The 25,931-nt window shown below is 50.8% G+C and overlaps 1 protein-coding gene across 3 annotated transcripts in view; it reads left to right on the top strand.

Moving 5' to 3' along the window:
- Window positions 1-25,931, top strand: part of KLHL25 (kelch like family member 25) — a 57,803-nt gene that overhangs the window by 22,596 nt on the left and 9,276 nt on the right. For 2 of the 3 annotated variants that reach the window (XM_060293882.1, XM_030873208.2), the window contains exons 2-3: window positions 13,728-14,002; window positions 14,798-16,602. In XM_060293882.1, the coding sequence (XP_060149865.1) occupies window positions 13,807-14,002; window positions 14,798-16,578 (1,977 nt within the window). In that variant the 5' untranslated portion in view covers window positions 13,728-13,806 and the 3' untranslated portion in view covers window positions 16,579-16,602. The remainder of the gene's footprint in view (window positions 1-13,727; window positions 14,003-14,797; window positions 16,603-25,931) is intronic. The other variant, XM_030873209.3, reaches the window with a different exon arrangement.

Raw genomic sequence — 25,931 nt, forward strand, 5'->3', positions numbered from 1 at the left:
TCCTTGCTGGGTAGAGTAATCTTGGTTGCAGGTTTTTCTCCTTCATCACTTTAAATATGTTCTGCCAGTCCCTTCTGGCTTGCAGAGTTTCTGCTGAAAGATCAGCTGTTAACCTTATGGGGATTCCCTTGTGTGTTATTTGTTGTTTTTCCCTTGCTGCTTTTAATATGTTTTCTTTGTATTTAATTTTTGACAGTTTGATTAGTATGTTTTTTGGTGTATTTCTCCTTGGATTTATCCTGTATTGGACTCTCTGTGCTTCCTGGACTTGATTAACTCTTTCCTTTCCCATATTAGGGAAGTTTTCAACTATAATCTCTTCAAATATTTTCTCAGTCCCTTTCTTTTTCTCTTCTTCTTCTGGAACCCCTATAATTCGAATGTTGGTGTGTTTAATGTTGTCCCAGAGGTCGCTGAGACTGTCCTCAGTTCTTTTCATTCTTTTTTTTTTATTCTGCTCTCTAGTAGTTATTTCCACTATTTTATCTTCCAGGTCACTTATGCGTTCTTCTGCCTCAGTTATTCTGCTATTGATCCCATTTAGAGTATTTTTAATTTCATTTATTGTGTTGTTCATCATTGTTTGTTTCATCTTTAGTTGTTCTAGGTCTTTGTTAAATGTTTCTTGCATTTTCTGTATTCTGTTTCCAAGATTTTAGATCATCTTTACTATCATTATTCTGAATTCTTTTTCAGGTAGACTGCCTATTTCCTCTTCATTTGTTAGGTCTGGTGGGTTTTTATCTTACTCCTTCATCTGCTGTGTTTTTCTGTCTTCTCATTTTTCTTATCTTACTGTGTTTGGGGTCTCCTTTTTGCAGGCTGCAGGTTCGTAGTTCCCGTTGTTTTTGGTGTCTGTCCCCAGTGGCTAAGGTTGGTTCAGTGGATTGTGTAGGCTTCCTGGTGGAGGGGACTAGTGCCTGTGTTCTGGTGGATGAGGCTAGATCTTGTCTTTCTGGTGGGCAGGTCCACGTCTGGTGGTGTGTTTTGCGGTGTCTGTGGACTTATTATTATTTTAGGCAGCCTCTCTGCTAATGGGTGGGGTTGTGTTCCTGTCTTGCTAGTTGTTTGGCATATGGTGTCCAGCACTATAACTTGCTGGTCGTTGAGTGAAGCTGGGTGCTGGCATTGAGATGGAGATCTCTAGGAGATTTTGGCCGTTTGATATTACATGGAGCTGGGAGGTCTCTGTGGACCAGTGTCCTGAAGTTGGCTCTCCTACCTCAGAGGCACAGCACTGAGTCCTGGCTGCTGCACCAAGAGCCTTTCATCCACACAGCTCAGAATAAAAGGGAGAAAAAGTAGAAAGAAAGAAAAAGAAAGGAGGGAGGGAAGGAGGGAGGGAGGAAGAAATAAAGAAAGAAGATAACGTAAAATAAAATAAAATATAATAAAGTTATTAAAATAAAAAATAATTATTAAGAAAAAAACGGACGGATAGAAACCTAGGACAAATGGTGGAAGCACAGCTATACAGACAAAATCTCACACAGAAGCATACACATACACACTCACAAAAAGAGGAAAATGGGAAAAAATCATAAATCTTGCTCTCAAAGTCCACCTCCTTAATTTGGGATGATTCGTTGTCTATTCATGTATTCCACAGATGCAGGGTACGTCAAGTTGATGTGGAGCTTTAATCCGCTGCTTCTGAGGCTACTGGGAGAGATTTCCCTTTCTCTTCTTCGTTCGCATAGCTCCCAGTGTTCAGCTTTGGATTTGGCCCCGCTTCTGCGTGTAGGTTGCCGGAGGGCGTCTTTTCTTCGGTCGGATAGGACGGGGTTAAAGGAGCAGCTGCTTCGGGGAGTGTGGTTCACTTAGGCCGGGGGAGGGAGGGGCACGGAGTGCGGGCGAGCCTGCGGCGGCAGAGGCCGGCATGACGTTGCACCAGCCTGAGGCGCTCCGTGCGTTCTCCCGGGGAAGTTGTCCCTGGATCCCGGGACCCTGGCAGTGGCGGGCTGCACAGGCTCCCCGGAAGGGGGGTGTGGATAGTGATCTGTGCTCGCACACAGGCTTCTTGGTGGCGGCAGCAGCAGACTTAGCGTCTCGTGCCCGTCTCTGGGGTCTGCGCTTTTAGCCGGAGCTCCTTTAAGCAGAGCTCTTTACCCCCTCTCCTCGCGCACCAGGAACCAAAGAGGGAAGAAAAAGTCTCTTGCCTCTTCGGCAGGTCCACACTTTTCCCCGGACTCCCTCCCGGCTAAACGTGGTGCACTAACCCTCTGCAGGCTGTGTTCACGCCGCCAAACCCAGTCCTCTCCCAGCGCTCCGACCTAAGCCCGAGCCTCAACTCCCAGTCCCGCCCGCCACGGCGGGTGAGCAGACAAGCCTCTCGGGCTGGTGAGTGCTGGTTGGCACCGATCCTCTGTGCGGAATCTCTCTGCTTTGCCCTCCGCACCCCTGTTGCTGTGCTCTCCCCCGCAGCTCCGAAGCTTCCCCCTCTGCCACCCGCAGTCTCCGCCTGTGAAGGGGCTTCCTAGTGTGTGGAAACCTTTCCTCCTTCACAGCTCCCCCCCACTGGTGCAGGTCCCGTCCCTATCCTTTTGTCTCTGTTTATTCTTTTTTCTTTTGCCCTACCCAGGTACGTGGGGAGTTTCTTGCCTTTTGGGAGGTCTGAGGTCTTCTGCCAGCATTCAGTAGGTGTTCTGTAGGAGTTGTTCCACATGTAGGTGTATTTCTGGTGTATCTGTGGGGAGGAAGGTGATCTCCGCGTCTCACTCCTCCGCCATCTTCCCCTCGTCCCCTGTCTTTTCATTTTGTTTATGGTTTCCTTTGCTGTGCAGAAGCTTTTACGTTTAATTAGATCCCATTTATTTATTTATTTTTTTATTTTCAGTAGGAGGTGGATCCAAAAAGTATTGCTGTGATTTATGTCAAAGAGTGTTCTGCCTTTGTTTTCCTCTAAGAGTTTTATAGTGTCCAGCCTTACATTTAGGTCTTTGATCCATTTTGAATTTATTTTTGTGTATGGTATTAGAGAATGTTCTAATTTCATTCTTTTACACGTAGCTGTCCGGTGTTCCCAGCATTGCTTATTGAAGAGGCTGTCTTCTCTCCATTGTATATTCTTGCCTCCTTGGTCATAGATTAGTTGACCATAGGTGCATGGGTTTATTTCTGGGCTTTGTATCCTGTTCCATTGAGCTATATTTCTGTTTTTGTGCCCGTACCATACTGTTTTGATGACTGTAGCTTTGTAGTAGTCTGAAGTCAGGGAGCCTGATTCCTCCAGTTCCATTTTTCTTTCTCAGGATTGCTTTGGCTATTGGGCGTCTTTTGTGTCTCCATACAAATTTAAAAAATTTTTGTTCTAGTTCTGTGAAAAGTGCCATTGGTAATTTGATAGGGATTGAGTTGAATCTATAGATTGCCTTGGGTAGTATAGTCATTTTGACAATATTGATTCTTCCAATGCAAGAACATGGTGTATCTTTCCATGTGTTTGTGTCATCTTTGATTTCTTTCATTAGTGTCTTATTGTTTTCAGAGTACAGGCAGGTCTCTTATCTCCTTAGGTAGATTTATTCCTAGGTGTTTTATTCTTTTTGATGTGATGGTAAATGGGATTGTTTCCTTAATTTCTCTTTTTGGATCTTTTGTTGTTAGCATATAGAAATGCAACAGATTTCTGTGTATTAATTTTCTTTCGTTTTTAAAATAAATTTATTTATTTATTATTGGGTCTTTGTTGCTGCACGTGGGCTTTCTCTAGTTGTGGCGAGTGGGGGGCTACTCTTCGTTGCAGTGCACGTGCTTCTCATTGTGATGGCTTCTCTTGTTGTGGAGCATGGGCTGTAGGCACGTGGGCTTCAGTAATTGTGGCACGAGGGCTCAGTAGTTGTGGCTCGCAGGCTGTAGAGTGCAGGCTCAGTAGTTGTGGCCCACGGACTTAGTTCCTCCACGGCATGTGGGATTTTCCTGGACCAGGGATCGAACTCATGTTCCCTGCATTGGCAGGTGGATTCTCACCCACTGCGCCACCAGGGAAGTCCTGTATTAATTTTCTATCCTGCAACTTTACCGAATTCATTGATAAGCTCTAGTAGTTTTCTCATAGCATCTTTAGGATTTTCTATGTATAGTATCATGTCATCTGCAAACAGTGACAGTTTTGTTTCTTCTTTTCCACTTTGGATTCCTTTTCTTTTTCTTCTCTGATTGCTGTGGTTAGGACTTCCAAAACTACATTGAATAAAAGTGGTGAGAGTGGACATCTTGTTTAGTTCCTGATCTTAGAGGGAATGCTTTCATCTTTTCACTATTGAGAATGATGTTAGCTGTGGGTTTGCCGTATATGGCCTTTATTATGTTGAGGTAAGTTCCCTCTGTGCCCACTTTCTGGAGACTTTTTATCATAAATGGGTGTTAAATTTTGTCAAAAGCTTTTTCTGCATCTATTGAGATGATCACATGGTTTTTATTCTTCAGTTTGTTAATGTGGCATATCATACTGATTGATTTGTGGATATCGAAGAATCCTTGCATCCCAGGGATAAATCCCAGGGATAAATTTGATCATGGTGTATGATCCTTTTAATGTGTTGTTGGATTCTGTTTGCTAGTATTTTGTTGAGGATTTTTGCATCTATATTCATCAGTGATATTGGTCTGTAATTTTCTTTTTTTGTAGTATCTCTGTCTGGTTTTGATATCAGGGTGATGGGTGGCCTTGTAGAATGAGTTTGGGAGTGTTCCTTCCTCTGCAATTTTTTGGAAGAGTTTGGGAAGTATGGGTGTTAGCTCTTCTCTAAATGTTTGATAGAATTCACCTGTGAAGCCATCTGGTCCTGGACTTTTGTCTGTTGGTAGTGTTAAAATCACTGTTTCAATTTCATTACTTGTGGTCTGTTCTTATTTTCTATTTCTGGTTCAGTTTTTGAAGATTGTACCTTTCTAAGAATTTGTCCATTTCTTCTAGGTTGTCCATTTTAGTAGCATGTGGTTGTTTGTAGTAGTCTCATGATCTTTTTGTATTTCTGTGGTGTCCATTGTAAGTTCTCCTTTTTCATTTCTAATTTTATTGATTTGAGCCCTCTCCCTTTTTTTCTCAAAGAGTCTGGCTAAAGGTTTATCAATTTTGTTTATCTTTTAAAGGAATCAACTTTTTGTTTCATTGATCTTTTCTATTGTTTTCTTCTCTATTTCATTTATTTCTGGTCTCTATTACTTCTTGGCCTTTTGGCTAAGATCAAGTGTATTTTTGCTCTGATCTTTATCATTTCTTTTTTTTCCAACTTTGGGTTTTGTTTCATCTTTCTCTAGTTGCTTTGGCTGTAAGTTTAGGTTGTATATTTGAGATTTTTTTTGTTTCCTGAGTTAAGATTCTACTGCTATAAACTTCCCTCTTAGAACTGTTAGCCGCATCCCATAGGTTTTGGATCATCATGCTTTCATTTTCGTTTGTCTCTAGGTATTTTTTGATTTCCTCTTTGATTTCTTCAGTGATCCATTGATTGATTAGTAAGATATTGTTTAACCTCCACATGTTTGTGTTTTTTACAGTTTTCTTTTTTCCTGTAATTGACTTCTAATCTCATAGTGTTGTGGTCGGAAAAGATGCTTGATATGATTTCGATTTTCTTAAATTTACCAAGGCTTGATTTGTGACCCAAGATGTGATCTCTCCTGGAGAATGTACCATGTGCACTTGAGAAGAAAGTGTATTCTGTTGCTTTTGGATGCAATGTTCTATAAATATCAGTTAAGTCCATCTGGTCTAATGTGTCATTTAAGGCCTGTGTTTCTGTATTGATTTTCTGTCTGGATGATCTGTCCAATGATGAAAGTGGGGTGTTAAAGTCTCCCACTATTATTGTGTTACTGTCAGTTTCTCTTTTTATGGCTGTTAGTATTTGCCTTATGTATTGAGGTGTTCCTGTGTTGTGTGCATATATATTTACAATTGTTATATCTTCTTCTTGGATTGATCCCTTGATCATTATGTAGTGACCTTCCTTGTCTCTTGTAACAGTCTTTATTTTAAACTCTATTTTGTCTGATATGAGTATTGCTACTCCAGCTTTCTTTTGATTTCTACTTGCATGGAATACCTTTTTCCATCCCCTCACTTTGTTTGTACAAGTCCCTAGATCTGAAGTGTGTCTCTTGTAGACAGCAGAAATATGGATATTGTTTTTGTATCCATTCAGCCAGTCTATGTCTTTTGGTTGGAGCATTTAATCCATTTACATTTAAGGTAATTATCAATATGTATGTTCTTATTGCCATTTTGTTAATTGTTTTGGGTTTGTTTTTGAAGGTCTTTTTTCTTCCCTTCCTCTTTTGTTCTTTTATGATGTGATGTCTATCTTTAGTGTTGTATTTGGATTGCTTTTTCTTTTTTGTGTGTGTTTCTATTGTAGATTTTTGGTTTGTGGTTCCCATGAGGTTTTGTTATAGCAGTCTATATGTATACCAGATTGTTTTAAATTGCTGGTCTCTTAATTTCCAATGCATTTCCAGTATCCTGCATTTGTATTCTTATCTTCTCACGATTGCTGGCTTTGATGTTATATTTGTGTGTAGATGTTTACTTTATGTTTGCCTTTACTGGTGAGCTTTCCCATTCACAATTTTCTTGATTCTATTGTAGTTGTGGCCATTTATTTTCCACTTAGAGAAGTTTCTTTAGGATTTGTTTTAAAGCTGGTTTGGTGGTGCTGAGCTCTCTTAGCTTTTGGTTGTCTGTAAAGCTTTTGATTTCTCCATCAAATATGAATGAGAGCCTTGCTGGATAGAGTATTCTTGGTTGTAGATTTTTCCCTTTCATCAGTTTAAATATATAGTGCCACTCCTTTCAGGCTTGCAGAATTTCTGCTGAAAAATCAGCTGAAAACCATATGGGGATTACCTTGTATGTTACTTGTTTCTTTTCCCTTGTGGCTTTTAATATTCTTCCTTTGTCTTTCATTTTTGTCGGTTTGATTAATATGAGTCTCATCATGTTCCTCATTGGGTTTATCTTGTATGGGACTCTGTGCTTCCTGGATTTGAGTGTTTCCTTTCTCATGTTAGGGAAGTTTTCAGCTATTATCTCTTCAAGTATTTTCTCACGTTCTTTCTCTCTTTTCCTTCTGGGACTCCTTAATGCAAATGTTTGTGTGTTTAATACTGTTCCAGAGGTCTCTGAGACTGACCTTATTTCTTTTCATTTTTTTTCTTTATTCTGTTCCACAGCTGTGATTTCCACCACTCTTTCAGTCAGCTATTCATTCTTCTGCCTCAGTTATTCTGCTAGTGATTCCTCTAGTGTATTCTTCATTCCAGTTATTGTATTGTTCATCTCTGTTTGTTTGTTCTTTAAGTCTTCTAGCTTTTTGTTAATCATCCCTTGTATCGTCTCAATCCGTGCCTCCATTCTTTTTCTAAGATCTTGGATCATCCTTAATATCATTACTCTAGATTCTCTTTCGGGTAGGTTACCTATCTCCACTTCATTTAGTTGTTCTTGTGGGTTTTTGTCTTCTTCCTTCGTCTGGAACGTATTTACCATCTCATTTTGTCTGACTTTCTGTGTTTGTGGTTTCCTTTCTGCTGGCTGCAGGATCATAGCTCCTCTTGCTTTTGGTGTCTGCCCCTTGGTGGGTGAAGTTGGTCCTGGTGTTTGTGCAGGCTTCCTGGTGGGAGGGACTGGTGCCTGCCCATTGGTGGGTTCAGCTGGGTCTTGTCCCTGTAGTCGGCAGGGCTGTGTCAAGTGGTGTGGTTAGAGGTGGCTGTGAGCTCCGTACGGCTTTAGGCAGCCTGTCTGCTGATGGGTGGGGCTGTTCCTATCCTGCTCTTTGTTTGGCCTGAGGCATTCCAGCACTGGAGCCTGCAGGCTGTTTGGTAGGGCCAGGTCTTGATGCCAAAAGAGTGACCTCCAGGAGAGGTAATGCTGATCAGTATTCTCTGGGGCCTCTGCCACCAGTGTCCTTGCTCCCTCGTCAGTCAGCCACAGCCTCCCCCTGCCTCCCCAGGACACCCTCCAAGACTCATAGGTAGGTCGAGCCTGGGCTTCTGTGGAGTTACTGCTTTGGGCTGGGTCCCAGTGTATGTGAAATCTTGTGTGCGCCCTCTAAGAGTGGACCCTGTTTGCCCCAGTCCTGTGGAGCTCCTGCACTCAAGCCCCACTGGCTTGCAAAGCCAAATGCTCTGGGGGTTCCTCCTCCTGATGTCAGATCCTCAGGCTGGGGAACCTGACATGGGGCTCAGGACTCTCACTCCTGTGGGAGAGCCTCTATGATATAATTATTTTCCAATATGTGGGTCACCCACGTGGTGGGTATGTGATTTGATTATGTCGTGGAAGCCTCCCTCCTACCATCTTGTTGTGGCTCCTTCTTTGTCTTTGAATCTAAAATATCTTTTTTTTTTGGTGGGTCCCTGTCTTTTTTGTTGATGGCTGTTCAGCCGTTAGTTGTGATTTTGGTGTTTTCGTGAGAGGAGGTAGGCTCAGGTCCTTCTACTCCACCATGTTTTCCAGAAGAGAGGGGCTTCCTTTAGTTTGGATGCTTGTTGTCTCTTTCTCCAGCGTGTGCTGGCCGTTATCCCCTTGATATGGGGTGTGCAGGTGCCGTGGCCCTTGTGCGCTCCCGGGATGGCGGGGGCAGTGCTTGGTGCCTGGCCGCAGGTCTCGTGGTAGTAGCTGCTCTCCGTGTATTCCTGGGAGACTGGGGGCAGCGCTTGGCACCCACTTGTGTGTCTCATAGCAGCGACTCACGCCCACCCCTGGAACTCTGGTAGGCGGTGTCGTGTTGCCTGGGAGCGCTCACAGGGAAAGAAGCTCTTTTGGTGGTCCAACTCCTCTCCTCATGCCCCCTCCCCATAATGGCACCTTGCCTCTCCGGCAGGCCCAGGCTTCTTCCAAGTACCCCCTCAGTGTCCACACTCCAGCCTCTTCAGGCTGTCTCCATGCAGCCATCCCCGGTCCTCTCCCTGGGTCTGACCTCTGAAGCCTGAGCTTTAGCACCCAGCCCCCACCTGCACCGAAAGATGAGAGTCTCAGGCTGGGGAGCGCAGGGTGGCGGTGCCGACCCTCTCTGCAGGTTACTCTCCGTTTTGCCTTCCACAGACCAGTTGCTGCACTCTCCTCCGAGGCTCTGAAGCTCCCCCTCCGTCCAGGCTCATCTCCCTGCCAGTGAGGAGACTTCTCAAGCTGCGGAAATCTTTCCTCCTTCACAGCTCCCGCCTTGGGGCGCAAGCCCCATCCCGATTTCTTTCTTTTTCTTTTTCCTTTCGTCCTATGCAGTTACATGGAGGTTTTCTTGCCCTTTCAGAAGTCTGAGGCCGCCTGCCGGCGTTCAGTAGGTGTTCTGTGCGCGTTGTTCCACTTGTAGGTGTATTTTTAATGTTTTTGTGGGAGCAGGTGAGCTCCCCAGTCTGTTCCTCTGCCATCTTGATCCCATCCCTTCTATCTGGTGCGTTTTAACCTCTTTCCTGTAGGTAAGGACTGCAGTCGGGGAAGTGGAGCTATTGTCGGAGGTGGATCAGTACCTCTTAGCAGGATAATAAATCACTCGTCAGGAGCGTGGCAGTGTCATGCAGTTAATTTATGTGCCTTAAATCGATCAAAACCTGGGATGACGCTTAGGTCATCAAAATAGTCCTGAGATACGTACAGCTTGAGAGTGTCTGATTTGGGGGGGCCCCCAAAGGCAGGGGGCCATGGAGACAGGCTTCCAAGAGTCTGGACAGACCTGACTGCACACACACTTTTGGTGCTCACCCTTCCTGCCACTGGGAACCTTTTGTCTTATATACTCTCTTTGGATCCCCCAGCCCCTGCATAGGGCTGGGTGTGTAACTGGTACTGAACACTGGAAATCACCTCATGAAACCCGTTCTTGGTGTCTAGGGTGGCCTCCCCCGGAGGTGGAAAGGGTGGCAGGACTTGCATAGCTAAGACCCCTTACTAAGGCCAGCAGTCCTGATCCCTGATTCAGGAACTGACGTCCCAGTGATCCTTTTACTAGTTGGGACTCCTGGTGGCAAGTGACAGAAAGGAAGGGGGCAGACTGGCTCGAGTCAGCAGGCATGAGGGCCCCGCTCTCCTCCTCTGTGCAGCTCCCACCTCGGGCAGCACTTCCGCTCCCAGCCTCGGTTCAGTCTGTCAGCAGCCCCAGGAACAGAGCTGGCCTCACCCCCTGCAGCTGAGTAAACATCGTAGATTAGAGTCTCCTGGGCCCATCCTGGGTGTGGGGCCCGTCAGAGTCTCCTGGGCCCATCCTGGGTGTGGGGCCCGTCAGAGTCTCCTGGGCGCATCCTGGGTGTGGGGCCCGTCAGAGTCTCCTGGGCGCATCCTGGGTGTGGGGCCCGTCAGAGTCTCCTGGGCCCATCCTGGGTGTGGGGCCCGTCAGAGTCTCCTGGGCCCATCCTGGGTGTGGGCCCGTCACAATGGCTGGGAGGATGCTGGAGCCCAGGGATGCACCACTTTGGCCAGCCCAGTGCCCTGCCTTGGATCCCGTGTCTAAACAGCCTGGAGTGGAGGAGGGTGGTTCCTGAGAACAGCTGGATGTTGGGGCAAGCAGGAGGGGGCCGTGCTGGCTTGCGTGTCCACCACGCCCGCCCATGGTCACACCTACCTCGGCAGCATCCACCGCCGTCTCAGCCTGCATCTTCTCTGGGCCTGGAGGAGGGCAGCTGGGCGAGCACCGCAGCGGATGTTAGTGAGGTGAGCTTTATGCACCATGTGCGTCTTAGCTTCGTCATTGAGTCCAGTCAAGTGGTCACTCTGTGCCGGGTCCCATCAGCACCACACACGGTCCCGGCCTTCAGGGGCCAGAGATGCAGGAGGCAGATAAGCGCATGATGCTACGTTGTGACGGGTGCTGCGAAGGCAGAAGTAGGGGAGGTGTGGGAGGCGGTGACCTCAACAAGGTGGCCGCTCTCAGGAGGCGCGAGAGTGAGCCACTCAGGAAAAATGGGGTGGGCAGGGGCGCATTCCAGGCAGAAGAACAGCACGTGAAAAGGTCCTGAGGCCAGTGACAAGTCCGGCGCAGCCTGAGGGGCAGCTCTTTGGGACGTGGCAGGATGTGAGGACACAGGGGTAGCCAGTGGAGACCTGGAGGCCACAGTAGGGACCTGGGGTTTTACTGAGGGTGCTGGGACGGCCCTGGAGAGTTTTGAGCTGGGCGTGGTGTGATCCAGGTGATGCTGTTTAAAAGGTTCTGGTCTCTGGATGAATTCAGACCCTGGGGGGCACGAGCAGAAGCAGAGGCTGGTGAGGGGCGTTTCTTTTAGTCCAGGGGAGAGACAGGGGTTGGGGGGAGGGTCAGGCCCAGGGCTTGTGTAGGAGGCGCGGCCACAGGACATGTGGTGGCCTGGTTGTTGTGATGATGGGATGTGAGCACCAAGGAGCGTGTTGGTGGCATTTCCCAGATCGGGGGAGGAGCAGGTTTGGGGGAAATGCTGGACATGTTACAGCTGAGGTAATGCTTCGGCTTCCGGGTATATTTCTGGTGGAGGTGAGTAGCCTGAGGTGGGGCACGGCATCCAGGGCCCCTGGCTTTCAGGCCTGTCCTCCCACACTGCTGGCCTGGAGCTGAAGGGCAGCCCTGGGCACCCGTGGGCCTGGGTGGAGACTCGATTCACAGTCTCTGCAGCCCCCTCCCTGTGTCTGGGCCTCAGCCTCCTTGTCTGTAAACTGGGGCCAGTGAGACTCTCCAACCCCCCCAGAATCCTGGTGCTTCGGGGCTGTCCCTGGAAGACTGGCTCAGGTCTGGGCGCCTCCTGGGAGGAGGCGGGACAGACGGGGAGGCGGCCCTCCTGGCAGGTGCTGCTGCTCTCGGCTCTGCTCAGAGGAGCCTGGGCCGGCAGCCGTCTGGGGGTGGGAACCCGCTTGGGTGTGTCCGTGCGTCGCGGGCCCTCGGCTGGGGCGGGAGTTGGCGTCAGCGGGCAGGCATCCTGGTGCTGAGCGAGACAGAGTCAGCTCAGGGGCCCCGGGCTGCCCACTTAACTTGACCTCATTCTCAGGGCAAACGTGGCTGCTCTGTTGGGGTTTGCCCTGCTTTTTGGCACCTTCTCAGTCTTTGAGTCCTGCTTCGTCCTGCCCTTAACGCCCTCCAAAGGGAGTCTCCACCTGAATCCCTCCTAGGGCGGCCCTGTTAGCAGCCCCCCAGAGCGGAGGGGGGCCCAGCCCATTCCCACAGCCTCAGTGCCAGCTGCTTCAGCGTGGACCTGGGCCCGGAAGGGAGGGAAGCGTGCCACGCGGGGCCAGAAAACCCAAGAGGGCCTTCGCCTGACGGGCTGAGAGTGTGTGTCCACATGTGACTGTGGGAGGAAAGCAGGGCCGTCCACTCTCTGGCTAGCCCCAGGGCCAGGCCCTGTGGGCAGCCTCTGAGCCTACTGCCCCCCAGGAGCAGCTACTAGTGACGTCCTGTTTGCACGGCAGAGAGCTGGCATTCCAACCCGGGGCTGTCTGTAAAGTGAGTCCAGGAGGAGCTGGGCACCATGCATGGGTGTGCAAGCCCCAGCATTCAAGGCTACGTCCACGTGGAGCTCAGAAGCAGCCTGGTTTCCTGGCTGGGGTGGGGCACAGGGCGAGGGCAGTGAGGTGCTCAGGGGCCCAGAGCAGGTGGGGCCTGTGGAACAGCAGGAACCCAGGTCAAGCCTCAGCATCAGGGCCCTGAACTGGAGACCTCGGAGCCAGTCCCCCAGGTGGCACACAGATCAAAGGCCACGTCCCTCCAACAGCCCAGACACACGGGAGCCGGATGGACAGTCACCAGGTGGATGGCCACATTTGGGAAAGTGCCCGGTGATCAAGGAGGCAGAAGCCGGAATGAGGATTTAGCTGTCACGTGAGATTTGGGGAGCTGTGCTGCAAGGCTGGAATTCAGGTTGGGCAATTCAGACCTGGGGGGTGGGGGGGCGCTTCCCAGGAAGCCTCTGCGGCCAGGTCAGCGCAGTCTCTCATCTCTGCAGTGCCTGGCTCCAGGGCCAGGCTCGGGGGTCAAGCTCTGTAAATAATTGCCAACGAGTGAGGGACTCTCAGAGGCCTGAGCAGAGCAGGGACTTCGTCTCACAATAGAGAAAACTAAGTTGCAGAGGAGGGGAGAGGTGCCCTAGGGCAGGTGGTAGAGTGGGGACCACCGTGTACAGCCTGGACGTCGGGTGCAGCACTCTCCCGCCCCTGTGGGCTGCACACGGACCCCCTCAGGCGAACCTCTAACCTGGAGCTCAGTGCTCCGCGGTGGCAGGTTTGCACTGAGGGACACTGACGGGTCATCGGCCCGCAGTCCGCCTGGAGCTCGGGGGCCAGAGCAGCAAGGCCAGGCCCAGCCCCTGTGTCTTCCCTGCCCCAGCCCGGGAGCAGGGGCCTTGCCCGGGCAGCTCTGATCACGTCACTCGGTGGCTTCCCTGGCTCTTTGCCAGGAGAGGAGTGAGCAAGGGAGAGAGCAGTGCACTAGGACAATAATTTACAATCCAGTGACGCATGAGATCGCAGCCTTCCTTTACCAGATTATTACTTAAGTACAGAATTGACTTGGAGTGGGGAGTGGGGGGAGTTTACTTCTGAAAATAAAAATGAAACAGAAGGGGGTTTTTCTGGCCTCCTTACCAGCGGGAAGGAGGAAGCCCAGGCTTCTGGGGTCAGGACGCTGAATGCATTTTACTTTTTGGCCACTTCTCTTGAGGCCTGGGATCTTTGCCTGCTGTCTGAGCCTCTTTCCCATAGTACCACAGTGGGGTCTTGGGTCATGCCATCGGCCAGACTTTAATTCAAGTGCTTTGGAATCCCCACGTTCCAGCCGGCGACGAGCCTGTGTCTGTCTGCTCTGGGGACCCACACTCTGAGCCCCAAGTCCTGGGCCCGGCAGAGGACGCCAGATGAGGGGGCAGGTGGAGCGTTCACTGTGGCCCAGGAGCCTGGAGTCGCCTGTCGGGACCAGGGAGGCTCCGATGGCTACAGGTTTTCCTGCTGCTTTGGTTGAGGCAAATCTGGATTGCTTTAGCGTCCCGCTGTCACCCAGGACCTTGTCTTGGCCTCCCCTTGGGACCTCGGAATCGAGCAGGTGTCCAGAGGGTGAGCCACAGGCTAGCTGGCCTCATCTCCACACCTTGCTTATCGCAGCTGGGTCCGGAGGCCTCTGGAGAGCCCTGGATTTGCAGAATGTGTCTATGCTGAGCGCTTGGGCTGTGACAGCAGTTCTTGGGGAACTTTCCAAGGGCAAGGGGTGTGAGGGGCTTGGCCAGGGCTGCTTGGAGCCCAGCTCAGGACAGGGTGTGCTGGGAGCAGAGGGGGGCGTAAGGCTCTGCTTGGGGTCTGTGGCTCCTTGGGAATGGCTTTCAAAAGTCTCCCTGCAGGAATCCCAGTCTCCTTGGGCCAATGGGGGGTAGAGATTGGGCTGGAACCAGACAGCCCACGAGGGAATTCTGGCTGCAGCACGTGAGGCAGCCACTTTGCATCTCTGAGCCTTGGCTTCCCCGGCTGAAGAATGGGGCCACACAGTAGCAGCCCCGGACGGTGGAATGCGTCCAGAGCACATGCTCCTTAGCACTGCCCTGCTGGCTTCTTAACCAGGTTGGGGACACTATTGCACGTTCTAGCAACCACGGGAGGCAGCTGCAGCTCGAGGTCACCCAAGGAGGCTCGTATCCAGAGCTGGTGCAAAAGCGGTTGGTCTGAACCCCAGCCTCTACCATCTGAGTCGTCCTTGGCTGGCAGATTGAGGGGTGGGGCTTGGGCCGGGTTTGGCAGAGCTGAGCAGAGAGCAGGGGTGGAGGGGGCGGGCCGGCCATGCTTGGGGGCTGAGCGGGGAGCTGCGGGGGTGCCAGGCCCTGGCCCCTCTCACCTGTGGCCTTGTCCCCCCTCCGGCAGATTGGCTCAGCATGTCGGTCAGCGTCCATGAGACCCGCAAGTCGCGGAGCAGCACGGGCTCCATGAACATCACGCTGTTCCACAAGGCCTCGCACCCCGACTGCGTGCTGGCGCACCTCAACACGCTGCGCAAGCACCGCATGTTCACGGACGTCACGCTCTGGGCCGGCGACCGCGCCTTCCCCTGCCACCGCGCCGTGCTGGCCGCCTCCAGCCGCTACTTCGAGGCCATGTTCAGCCACGGCCTGCGGGAGAGCCGCGATGACACGGTCAACTTCCAGGACAACCTGCACCCCGAGGTGCTGGAGCTGCTGCTGGACTTCGCCTACTCGTCCCGCATCGTCATCAACGAGGAGAACGCAGAGTCGCTGCTCGAGGCGGGTGACATGCTGCAGTTCCATGACGTGCGTGATGCAGCCGCCGAGTTCCTGGAGAAGAACCTGTTCCCGTCCAACTGCCTGGGCATGATGCTGCTGTCGGACGCCCACCAGTGCCGCCGGCTCTACGAGTTCTCGTGGCGCATGTGCCTGGTGCACTTCGAGGCTGTGCGGCAGAGCGAGGACTTCAACAGCCTGTCCAAGGACACCCTGCTGGACCTCATCTCGAGTGACGAGCTGGAGGCGGAGGACGAGCGTGTGGTCTTTGAGGCCATACTGCAGTGGGTCAGGCACGACCTGGAGCGGCGCAAGGCCCACCTGCCCGAGCTGCTGCGCGGCGTGCGGCTGGCCCTGCTGCCGTCCGACTGCCTGAAGGAGGCCGTGTCGGGTGAGGCCCTGCTCATGGCCGACGAGCGCACCCGGCTCATCGTGGACGAGGCGCTGCGCTGCAAGGCCCGCATCCTACAGAACGACGGCGTGGTCACCAGCCCCTGTGCCCGGCCGCGCAGGGCCGGACACACGCTGCTCATCCTTGGGGGCCAGACCTTCATGTGTGACAAGATCTACCAGGTGGACCACAAGGCCAAGGAGATCATCCCCAAGGCGGACCTGCCCAGCCCCCGCAAGGAGTTCAGCGCCTCGGCCATCGGCTGCAAGGTCTATGTGACCGGGGGCCGGGGCTCCGAGAACGGGGTCTCTAAGGACGTGTGGGTGTACAACACCGTCCACGAGGAGTGGTCCAAGGCGGCGCCCATGCTCATCGCCCGCTTCGGCCACGGCTCGGCCGAGCTGGAGAACTGCCTCTATGTGGTCGGAGGGCACACGTCCCTGGCTGGCGTCTTCCCGGCCTCGCCGTCTGTCTCCCTGAAGCAGGTGGAGAAGTACGACCCCGGGGCTAACAAGTGGACGATGGTGGCCCCGCTGAGGGATGGTGTCAGCAATGCCGCAGTCGTGAGCGCCAAGCTGAAGCTTTTTGTCTTCGGGGGGACCAGCATCCACCGCGACATGGTGTCCAAAGTCCAGTGCTACGACCCTGCAGAGAACCGGTGGACGATCAAGGCCGAGTGTCCCCAGCCTTGGCGGTACACCGCTGCCGCCGTCCTGGGCAGCCAGATATTCATCATGGGAGGCGACACGGAGTACACAGCTGCCTCGGCCTACCGCTTCGACTGCGAGACCAACCAGTGGACGCGGATCGGGGACATGACTGCCAAGCGCATGTCCTGCCACGCCCTGGCCTCGGGCAACAAGCTCTACGTGGTGGGGGGCTACTTCGGGACCCAGCGGTGTAAGACCTTGGACTGCTACGACCCCACCTCGGACACGTGGAACTGCATCACCACCGTGCCCTACTCGCTCATCCCCACGGCCTTCGTCAGCACCTGGAAGCACCTGCCCGCATGAGGCGCACCTGTAGAGCCCAACCAGGTGAGCCCCCGCACCCCAGGCCTGATCCCACCCCAGGTAAAGGCTGCATCTTCCGCAGAAGGCCGGGCGAGGCAGGACAGCAGGTGACTGGGGGGCTCTGGGACCCTTTTTCAACGCTGGAGCCGGAGCCTGGCTCTGCCCCTTACTTGCAGTTGATCTTGAGCAAAACACATGACCCCTCTGCCAAATGGGGGTGACAATCTTAGACTGGGGCAGTGGTTCCCAGGCGTGGCCGCAGGTCAGAGTCCCCGGGGGGCCTTTTGACAATCCTATGTGGAGTCTAGGCCAACCTGTGAAGTCTAAGGGCACAGTCTCCACACAAGGGCACCCTCCCTCTGACACCAGCTGTGAGGTCAGGGTTCCCCAGAACCGTCTCAGGGCCAGCACTCACTGGAAGGACTCATGAATGTGCTGAAGGCATATGTGCACGGTTACGGTTTATTATGGGCAAAGGATGCAGATTAAGATCAGAGGGCAGAGATGCATGGATCAGATTCCTGGACGGGGGGCCAAATGCAAAGCATTCCTTGTCCACTCCCCATGGAGTTGGGACACTGTTACTCTTGTAGCATCAGTGAGTGACAGCACGTACGGAATGCTGCCTGCCAGGGGAGCTCACAGAAGCTGCGGTGTCCAGAATTTTTAGCGGGGCCCCATCACGTGGGCATGACCGATTGTTCATGTCCCCGTGGTTACTCTCAAGTCAGCTGGTCCAGCGTGACCCAAAGCCCCCACCCTAAACAGACACTCCTATCAGGTGTGACCCAGATCACCTCCCAGAAGCCAAGGGCAAAGGCCAGATCTCTGTTGGGGCAAAGGCCACAAATTCTGTCCTACTCAAATGCTAAGCCCAGGACTCTCCCTAGGCTATTCGGGGCCTCTGGGGCCCAGGCCTCAGTAGTCGTTATAGCTCCAGGTGAGTCCGGTTTGCAGCCAAGGTGAGAGCCCCACCATGGGGGGCCCTTGAGAGGCAACAGGAGGGGAGTGGATGGAGGGCTCAAAGGGAGGCGGGAGCTGGCGCCCTGGGGTCGGGTGCCACTGTGGACATCCGGTAGTTCCAGGGCTCTGGGACCAGACGGCCCTGGGATTGGGTCCTGCCTCTCCTGGGGGCAGCTGTGTGCTCACTGGTGTGCGAAGGAACCTCTTGTCTCCCATCCCTCCGCAAGATGGAGAGAAGGCCTTCCTCCGAGCGGGCGTCACGATTACGTGAGGGAATAGCCCCCAGCAGGGCTTGCTGCAGTGCTGCCCCAGTTACCCCAAGTTATCGTGCTCTGTTCTTAGCGCCATCATTATATGAAATCATTGCCTGAAAAGGGAAGGTGACAGTGGTTGCCAGGGGCAAAGGGACACATTCAGGCACTCTTTGTGGGTGACAGAGGAACAGGGAGACAGGAAGAGGGACTTGCCCAGGTCCCAGGACGGGTGCAGAGTCGGGAAGGGAGAGGGCGGAAGGAAGAACCAGCATGTCCTGGAGGGCCTCTTCTGAGGGGTGGGCGGGACCTTTCCTGTAGCTCCGCTGGGGCAGGCTCCACAGCAGGCACTGAGGTTGGATTAGGGTGTCCTGAGCCAGCCTGGCAGGGGCGCAGGGGCAGGGGCTGGAATGGAGTGGTGGGCTCGTGGGCACTGGAGAAGGTCGTCCATGGTCAGGTCCCAACTCTTAGCCCTCCTCGGGTCCTTGGCCCTTGGGGTGGTGAGGTGTGGGGACCCCCGGTGGATGGGAGTCAGGAAGCATAGGTCCTGGGTGCTCTAAGAAGCGGGGTTGGTGGGAGATCCCAGGGTCACACAGGGGGAGCCTTCCCACCTGGCCCCGGGCTGTCCTGTCCACCGAGGTGCTTCTCTGCCTGGCTGGCCCAGGCCCTCCCTGCCCACACCTGCCTTGTGCTCCTGCAGCTCTGAGGAGCCAGCCCCGTGCCGTTCAGGTCACAGGAACCCCGTCAGGAGCTGGCCAGAGCGGAGAAATTAATTTCCTCAATGACCTGGCGGCTGCTGACAAGAACGCTGAAAGCTCTGCACGGCGAAAGCAATCGTACTTAGCTGGGATTGCTTCTGAATGGAATCTGATGTCTCAGCTATTAAATCAAATCCAGCCGTGCCTTCGAGGCCCTTAAAGAGGTAGAGGTATGTCCTCTGGCAGGCAAGGCAGCAGGGCAGGACCCAGCGAAGGCATCAGGTGTGCCGTACAGGGTGGCCTTCATAAAGGCCAGCCTGGATGAGAATAGGCTTTGTTCTCTTTTAAGGTTTCTCTGCTTTGTTCTGTTTTAATGTGCTCTCTTCCTCTTTGGGAGAAAAATCTGACCAGCAAAATATCTTGGTCCTGGGGAATAGGCTTCAAAGAGAACACTGGCGTTTCCTTGTTGAGTCCCTGTTCCCACACTCTGGGAACTTAGGCTGGTCACCTGTCGGGCCCAAAGGCTCCTCCCATCTCGGGCCACCCAGCCCAGGTGGCTCTGACCCTGTCTGGTGTTTGCCCATCCCCGGGACCCTGGAGGGCAGTTCTTCCCCAAGCGGGAGAGGGTGGGGGTAGGTCAGCCGGACCCAGTGAGCCCTTTACTCTTCCAGGACTTCCCCCCGTTTCAGGGACCGTGGAAGGGTCGGCTCTGACTCTTGCTGGCTGCTTGACCCTGGTTGCTTAACTTCTCTGAGCTTCAGCTTTCTCATCTGGAAAACGGGAATAAAAACTATTACTCACAGTAGTTGAGGAGGAGAGACCGAGTGAGGGGCTGGGTTCAGAGTCCGCTTTTATATGAGGTTGCGAGGAGGAGGGGACGGTGGTGATAATGGTTTCGGGATGCTTTGGGCGCAGGGACCTCTGGATGTCCCTGGGCCAGCCCCTCCTTCTGGAAGGGTCCATCCCTCACGGTCGGGATCGCACTTGCCATTGCCTGGCTGAGTGCCACACGGGCCTTGTTCCTTCCGTGCTCCCCAGCCCACGGCGTGGGTGCTGTGGTCTCTACAGGGGACTCAGTTGCCACCAGAGGAGGGCTGATTCAGCACATCCTGTCCTGCCTTAAGAGAGATTGCGCCCGAGAGGCAACCCCGGAGCACAGGATTCAGGGCTGGGCTGGTGTGGCCGGGGGGGTGCCCGGGGCAGGCCTTTTGCAACACCCCGTGTCCACCCATCCGCCTGCACACCCACGGCCTCCCGTTCTGTCCGTGTTAACCAGGGCCACCCCATGCCAGGCCCGCAATGGGGACAGCGTTAGTGGCTGTGGTCCGCATGGCAGGCCCCCACCAGCACGCCACGGGACAGCGAGGGCAGTCACGGGGCTGGCCGGGGCCACTGTGCACGGGCGGTGGGCTAGACAAGTGTCCTGTTGACTGAAAAAAAGAAAACACACAACCTAAAGGTTGAGAATTATGTTTTATTTGGCGGACAAAACTGAAGACTTAAGCCTGGGACGCAGCTTCTCAGATAGCTCTGAGGGACTGCTCCCAAGAGGTCATGGGGGGAACCAGCACATATAGGAGTTCTTGCAACGAAGACCAGGTAGTCAGAACATCAAAAGAATATTGTTAAAGAAACCAGACACCGCAAGTTAAGGCATGTAGCGCTTTTCTGTGTTTGGGAAGGTGCAAGAGTCTGGGCTCACTGAAGTCATTCCTTTACGATGCACTTCAGCTGTCAGGGGTCCAGTATCCTGTGCTTTCCCATCCTGAGTCTCCTCAGGGTGCACCGTCGGGGGCGGCTGCAACATCCTTTGTTTACTCACGTGGCGGGCACCATTTTTGCATTGATGCATGATCCCATTTCACAGATGAGGAAACCAGGCCTCAGAGAAGCAACTGCCAGAAATCAGGGTGGCGCAGACCAGGACGGCCATGGGACGCGCCTGAGTGATCCAGGCAGTGCGGCTTCCCAGCTCCTCTGCCTTCTGGGTGCCACCTCTTCCTCAGCAACTCGGCACAGCCCAGAAGGGCCACCCCCCAGGTCAGGATCCCACAGTCCCTCACCCCCAGCACCAGGGGGCTCTGAGGCTTGGCTTGGGGCCTGCCCCGAGGGGAACCCCATGTCTGCTTGGTGTTCTGGCGGGTAGGGCGGGCAGGCCCCCAAGCTTTGGGTTCACCGCCTTAGAGCTTCTCAGGACGTTTAGGGGCCTGTGAGGAGCTTGGAGGGATTTGGGGGCCCTTCACCAGCCTCACTGAGAGCACAGTGGTCGCCTTGCCCAGCCCACACATCTGGGAGCTTGCTGACCCCCTGGGCTCGACCAGCTTCCAGCAGAACTTGAGTCCGCCTTCCAGAAGCCTTGGGAATGAGGGGCGCATCCTACTTGAAGGAAACAGGTCCACAGGTCCCAGTGCTGGCTTGAATTTTTTTCATTATAATGTTACTTAAATATGTACAGACTTACAACTAGATGTAAGCTCCCTGTGTTTGTAGCTCTTTCACAGCTGCAACGCTAACAATTGTACAGGTGAAATACACCCAAAGACGCAAGACTGAGAATGCGGTCTCCGCTAACTGATGCTTTGTGGAAGTTGTGTTGCCTCCCTCTGCCTCTTGGATGGCTGGATATGCAGGTTTATGGAGAGCTCAGCCCGCCTGTGCAGGGGGCTCCTTCTCTTTTCTTTTTTGGAACCGCCGTGAGACCCTTTTGGGCAGCTCGGTGTGGGTGGAGGCGGGGGCACATCATCTGTGTCCCCTGGCACAAACCTGCCTCCTTGGTCTAGGGCTGCCTCTGAGCCCATGGCACTCAGAGAGCTGGCCAGAGTAAGTGTGCTGTCTGGCATTGTGGATGGGTGGGGAGTGGGGAACACCCTTGGCAAGAACCCCCAGCTCCCTCCCCTGGTACTCCAGAGAACCTGTTTTTAAAATAGAATCCCACAGGGGTGTGTGTCTGCCTGTGGAGGCTGAGTGGACAGTCCGCCCATCGCTGTCCTGAGTGTTCCCCGCTCCCCACCCCTCTAGGTCCTTCCTGGGCCTGCTGTATCCTTTCTCCACTAGGTGATCAACTCAGGAGCTGCTACCCCAGCCAAGGGCACCACCTCCTGGACACACGTCCACGGCCACGTCTCTGCTTGGAGTTGGGTTAGGTTATGCCAAGCTGTCGCTGTGGGTTGGGCTTTAGAAATGATCACACTGGCCAGCTGCGTTTTCTTCATTGCTTCCAGGACATTCTACGCTAAGCCTTTTGTGTGCATTAGATGGCTCCATCCTTCTCTGGGAGAAGGCAGGTATCTGTCCTTATTTTCCACAGGAAAATGCGAAGCTCAGAGCAGATGCCACACTGATCACTGATTGAGAACCCAGCACTGGAGTGTGAGCTTCATGACCATGGGGACCGTCTGACCTCATTCACCACTGCATCTGTCCTGCAGGGTCTGGGTTGATAGGCTGTGCAGTAAATATTTGTCAAGTGCAGGAATGAATGTGTTGGCTGCTGCCCACAGCTGTACTGTTCTTCCTGGTGACCTGACTGGCCGTGACCATGTCTGCTCCCCCTGCTCTCTGACCATGTCTGCCCTCCCTCTCTCACCATTTCCAACCTCACTGGCCTACATTCAGGTTCTCAAAAATATCAATACCAGATTCCTACCCCCAGGCCTATGTACATGCCATTCCTTCTGCCTGGAGTGCTTTTTGCCTTTCTAGAAAACTCCTGTCTGTCCTGCAGGTCTTAGGTTAAATATTACCTCCTTCCCATACCCTCCACCAAAGTAAAAGAAAGTCCTCCTTCTAATCTCTAATTTTTTTTCTTTTTTTATTATATTATTTTTAAAAATTTTATTTTATATTGGAGTATAGTTGATTAACAATGTTGTATTAGTTTCAGGTGTACAGCAAAGTGATTCAGTTATACATACACTTGTATCTATTCTTTTTCAAATGCATTTCCTATTTAGATAATTACAGAATATTGAGCAGAGTTCCCTGTGCTGTACAGTAGGTCCTTGTTGGTTATCTATTTCAAATATAATCGTGAGTACATGTCAACCCGAAACTCCCAATCTATCCCTCCCCCAGCCCTTTCCCCGCTCCCAGTAACCATAAGTTTGTTCTCTAAGTCTGTGGCTCTGTTTTGTAAATAAGTTTTATTTGTATCATTTTTTTAGATTCTGCATATTAGCGATATCATATGTTTGTCTTTCTCTATCTGACTTACTTCACTTAGTATGATAATCTCCAGGTCCATCCATGTTGCTGGAAATGGCATTATTTTATTCTTTTTAATGGCTGAGTAATATTCCATTATATATACGTACCACATCTTCACTCGTTCATTTGTCCATGGATATTTAGGTTGCTTTCATGTTCTGGCTATTGTAAACAGCGTTGCCATGAACATTGGGGTGCATGTATCCTTTTGAACCGTGTTTTTCTCCAACTATATGCCCAAGAGTGGGATTACTGGATCATACGGTAGTTCTATTTTTAGTTTCTTAAGGAACCTTCATATTGTTCTTCATAGTGGCTGTACCAATTTACATTCCCACCAACAGTGTAGGAGGGTTCCCTTTTCTCCACACCCTCTCCAGCATTTATTGTTTGTAGACTTCGATGATGGCCATTTTGACTGGTGTGAGGTGATACTGTAGTTTTGATGTGCATTTATATAATAATTATTAGTGATGTTGACCATCTTTCCATGTGCTTTTTGACCATCTGTATGTCTTCTTTGGAGAAATGTCTATTTAGGTCTTCCGCCCTTTTTTGTTTTGTGGTACACAGGCCTCTCACTGTTGTGGCCTCTTCCGTTGTGGAGCACAGGCTCCGGACACGCAGGCTTAGCAGCCATAGCTCACAGGCCTAGCCGTTCCATGGCATGTGGGATCTTCCTGGACCAGGGCATGAACCTGTGTCCCCTGCATTGGCAGGCAGACTCTCAACCACTGTGCCACCAGGGAAGCCCCGCCCATTTTTTGATTGGCTTGTTTTTTTGATATTGAGCTGCATGAGCTGTTGGTAAATTTTGGAGATTAAGTCCTTGTTGGTCGCATCCTTTGCAAGTATTTTCTCCCATTCTGTGGGTTGTCTTTACGTTTATGATTTCCTTTGCTGTGCGAAAGCTTTTAAATTTGATTAGGTCCCACTTGTTTTTGTTTTTATTTCCATTACTCTGAGAGATGGATTGAAAAAGATACTGCTGTGATTTATGTCAAAGAGTGCTCTGCCTATGTTTTCCTCTAAGAGTTTTATAGTATCCGGACTTACATTTAGGTCTTTAATCCATTTTGAGTTTCTTTTTGTGTATGGTGTTAGGGAGTGTTCTAACTTCATTCGTTTACATGTAGCTGTCCAGTTTTCTCAGAACCACTTATTGAAGAGGCTGTCTTCTCCATTGTATATTCTTGCCTCCTTAATCATAGATTAATTGACCATAGGTGCATGGGTTTATTTCTGGGCTTTCTATTCCATTCCATTGAACTATATTTCTGTTTTTGTGTCAGTACCATACTGTTTTGATGACTGTAGCTTTGTAGTATAGTCCGAAGTCAGGGAGCCTGATTCCTCCAGCTCCATTTTTCTTTCTCAGGATTGCTTTGGCTATTTGGGGTCTTTTGTGTCTGCATACAAATTAAAAAAAATTTTTGTGCTAGTTCTGTGAAAAATGCCATTGGTAATTTGATAGGGATTGCATTGAATCTGTAGACTGCCTTGGGTAGTATACTCATTGATTCTTCCAGTGCAAGAACATGGTGTATCTCTCCATGTGTTTGTGTCAGCTTTGATTTCTTTCATCAGCATCTTATAGTTTTCAGAGTACAGGTCTTTTGTCTCCTTAGGTAGGTTTATTCCTAGGTGTTTTATTCTTTTTGATGTGATGGTAAATGGGATTGCTTCCTTAATTTCTCTTTCTGGATCTTTTGTTGTTAGTGTATAGAAATGCAACAGTTTTCTGCGTATCGATTTTCTATCCTGCAACTATACCAGATTCATTGATGAGCTCTAGTAGTATTCTGGTAGCATCTTTAGGATTTTCTCTGTATAGTATCATGTCATCTGCAAACAGTGACAGTTCTTTTCCAACTTGGATTCCTTTTATTTCTTTTTCTTCTCTGATTGCCGTGGCTAGGACTTCCAAAGCTGTGTTGAATCATAGTGGCGAGGGTGGATATCCTTGTCTTGTTCCTGCTCTTAGAGGAAATGTGTTCAGTTCACTGTTGAGAATGTTAGCTGTGGGTTTGTTGTATATGGCCTTTATTATGTTGAGGTATGTTCCCTCTATGCCTACTTTCTGGAGAGGTTTTTTTTAATCATAAATGGGTGTTGAACTTTGTCAAAGCTTTTTCTGAATCTATTGGGATGATCATATGGTTTTTATTCTTCAGTTTTTTAATGTGGTGTATCACACTGATTGATTAGCAGATATTGAAGAATCTGGGCATCCCTGGGATAAATCCCACTTGATCATGGTGTATGATCCTTTTCATGTATTGTTGGATTTGGTTTGCTTGTATTTTGTTGAGTATTTCTGCATCTATGTTCATCAGTAATATTGGCCTGTAATTTTCTTTTTTGTGGTATCTTTGGTTTTGGTATCAGGGTGATGGTGGCGTCATAGAATGAGTTTGGGAGTGTTCCTTTTTCTGCAGCTTTTTGGATTAGTTTCAGAAGGATAGGTGTTAACTCTTCTCTAAATGTTTGATAGAATTTGCTTATGAAGCCATCTGGTCCTGGACTTTTGTTTGTTTGGAGTTTTTAAATCACAGTTTCAATTTCAGTACTTGTGATTGGTCTGTTCATATTTTCTATTTCTTCCTGGTTCAGTCTGGGAGATTGTATCTTTCTAAGAATTTGTCCATTTCTTCTAGGTTGCCCATTTTATTGGCATATAGTTGCTTGTAGTAGTCTCTTATGATCCTTTGTATTTCTGTGGTGTTGGTTGTAACTTCTCCTTTTGCATTTCTAATTTTATTGATTTGAGCCCTATTCCTTTTTTTCTTGATGAGTCTGGCTAAAGGTTTATCAATTATGTTTATCTTTTCAAAGAACCAGCTTTTAGTTTCATTGATCTTTTCTATTGTTTTCTTCATCTCTATTTCATTTATTTCTGCTCTGATCTTTATGATTTCTTTCCTTCTACTAACTTTAGGTTTTGTTTGTTCTTCTTTCTCTAGTTGCTTTAGGTGTAAGGTTAGGTTGTTTGAGATTTTTCTTGTTTCCTGAGGTAAGATTGTATAGCTATAAACTTCCCTCTTAGAACTGCTTTTACTGCTTCCCATTGGTTTTGGATCATCGTATTTTCGGTGTCATTTGTCTCTAGGTATGTTTTGATTTCCTCTTGGATTTCTTCTGTGATCCATTGGTTGTTTAGTGGCATATTGTTTCAGCCTCCACATGTTTGTGTTTTTTACAGGTTTTTTTTCCTGTAATTGATTTCTAATCTCAT

The sequence above is a fragment of the Globicephala melas genome, chromosome 2 (assembly GCF_963455315.2).
Source record: "Globicephala melas chromosome 2, mGloMel1.2, whole genome shotgun sequence".
In the NCBI taxonomy this organism is placed as follows: domain Eukaryota; kingdom Metazoa; phylum Chordata; class Mammalia; order Artiodactyla; family Delphinidae; genus Globicephala; species Globicephala melas.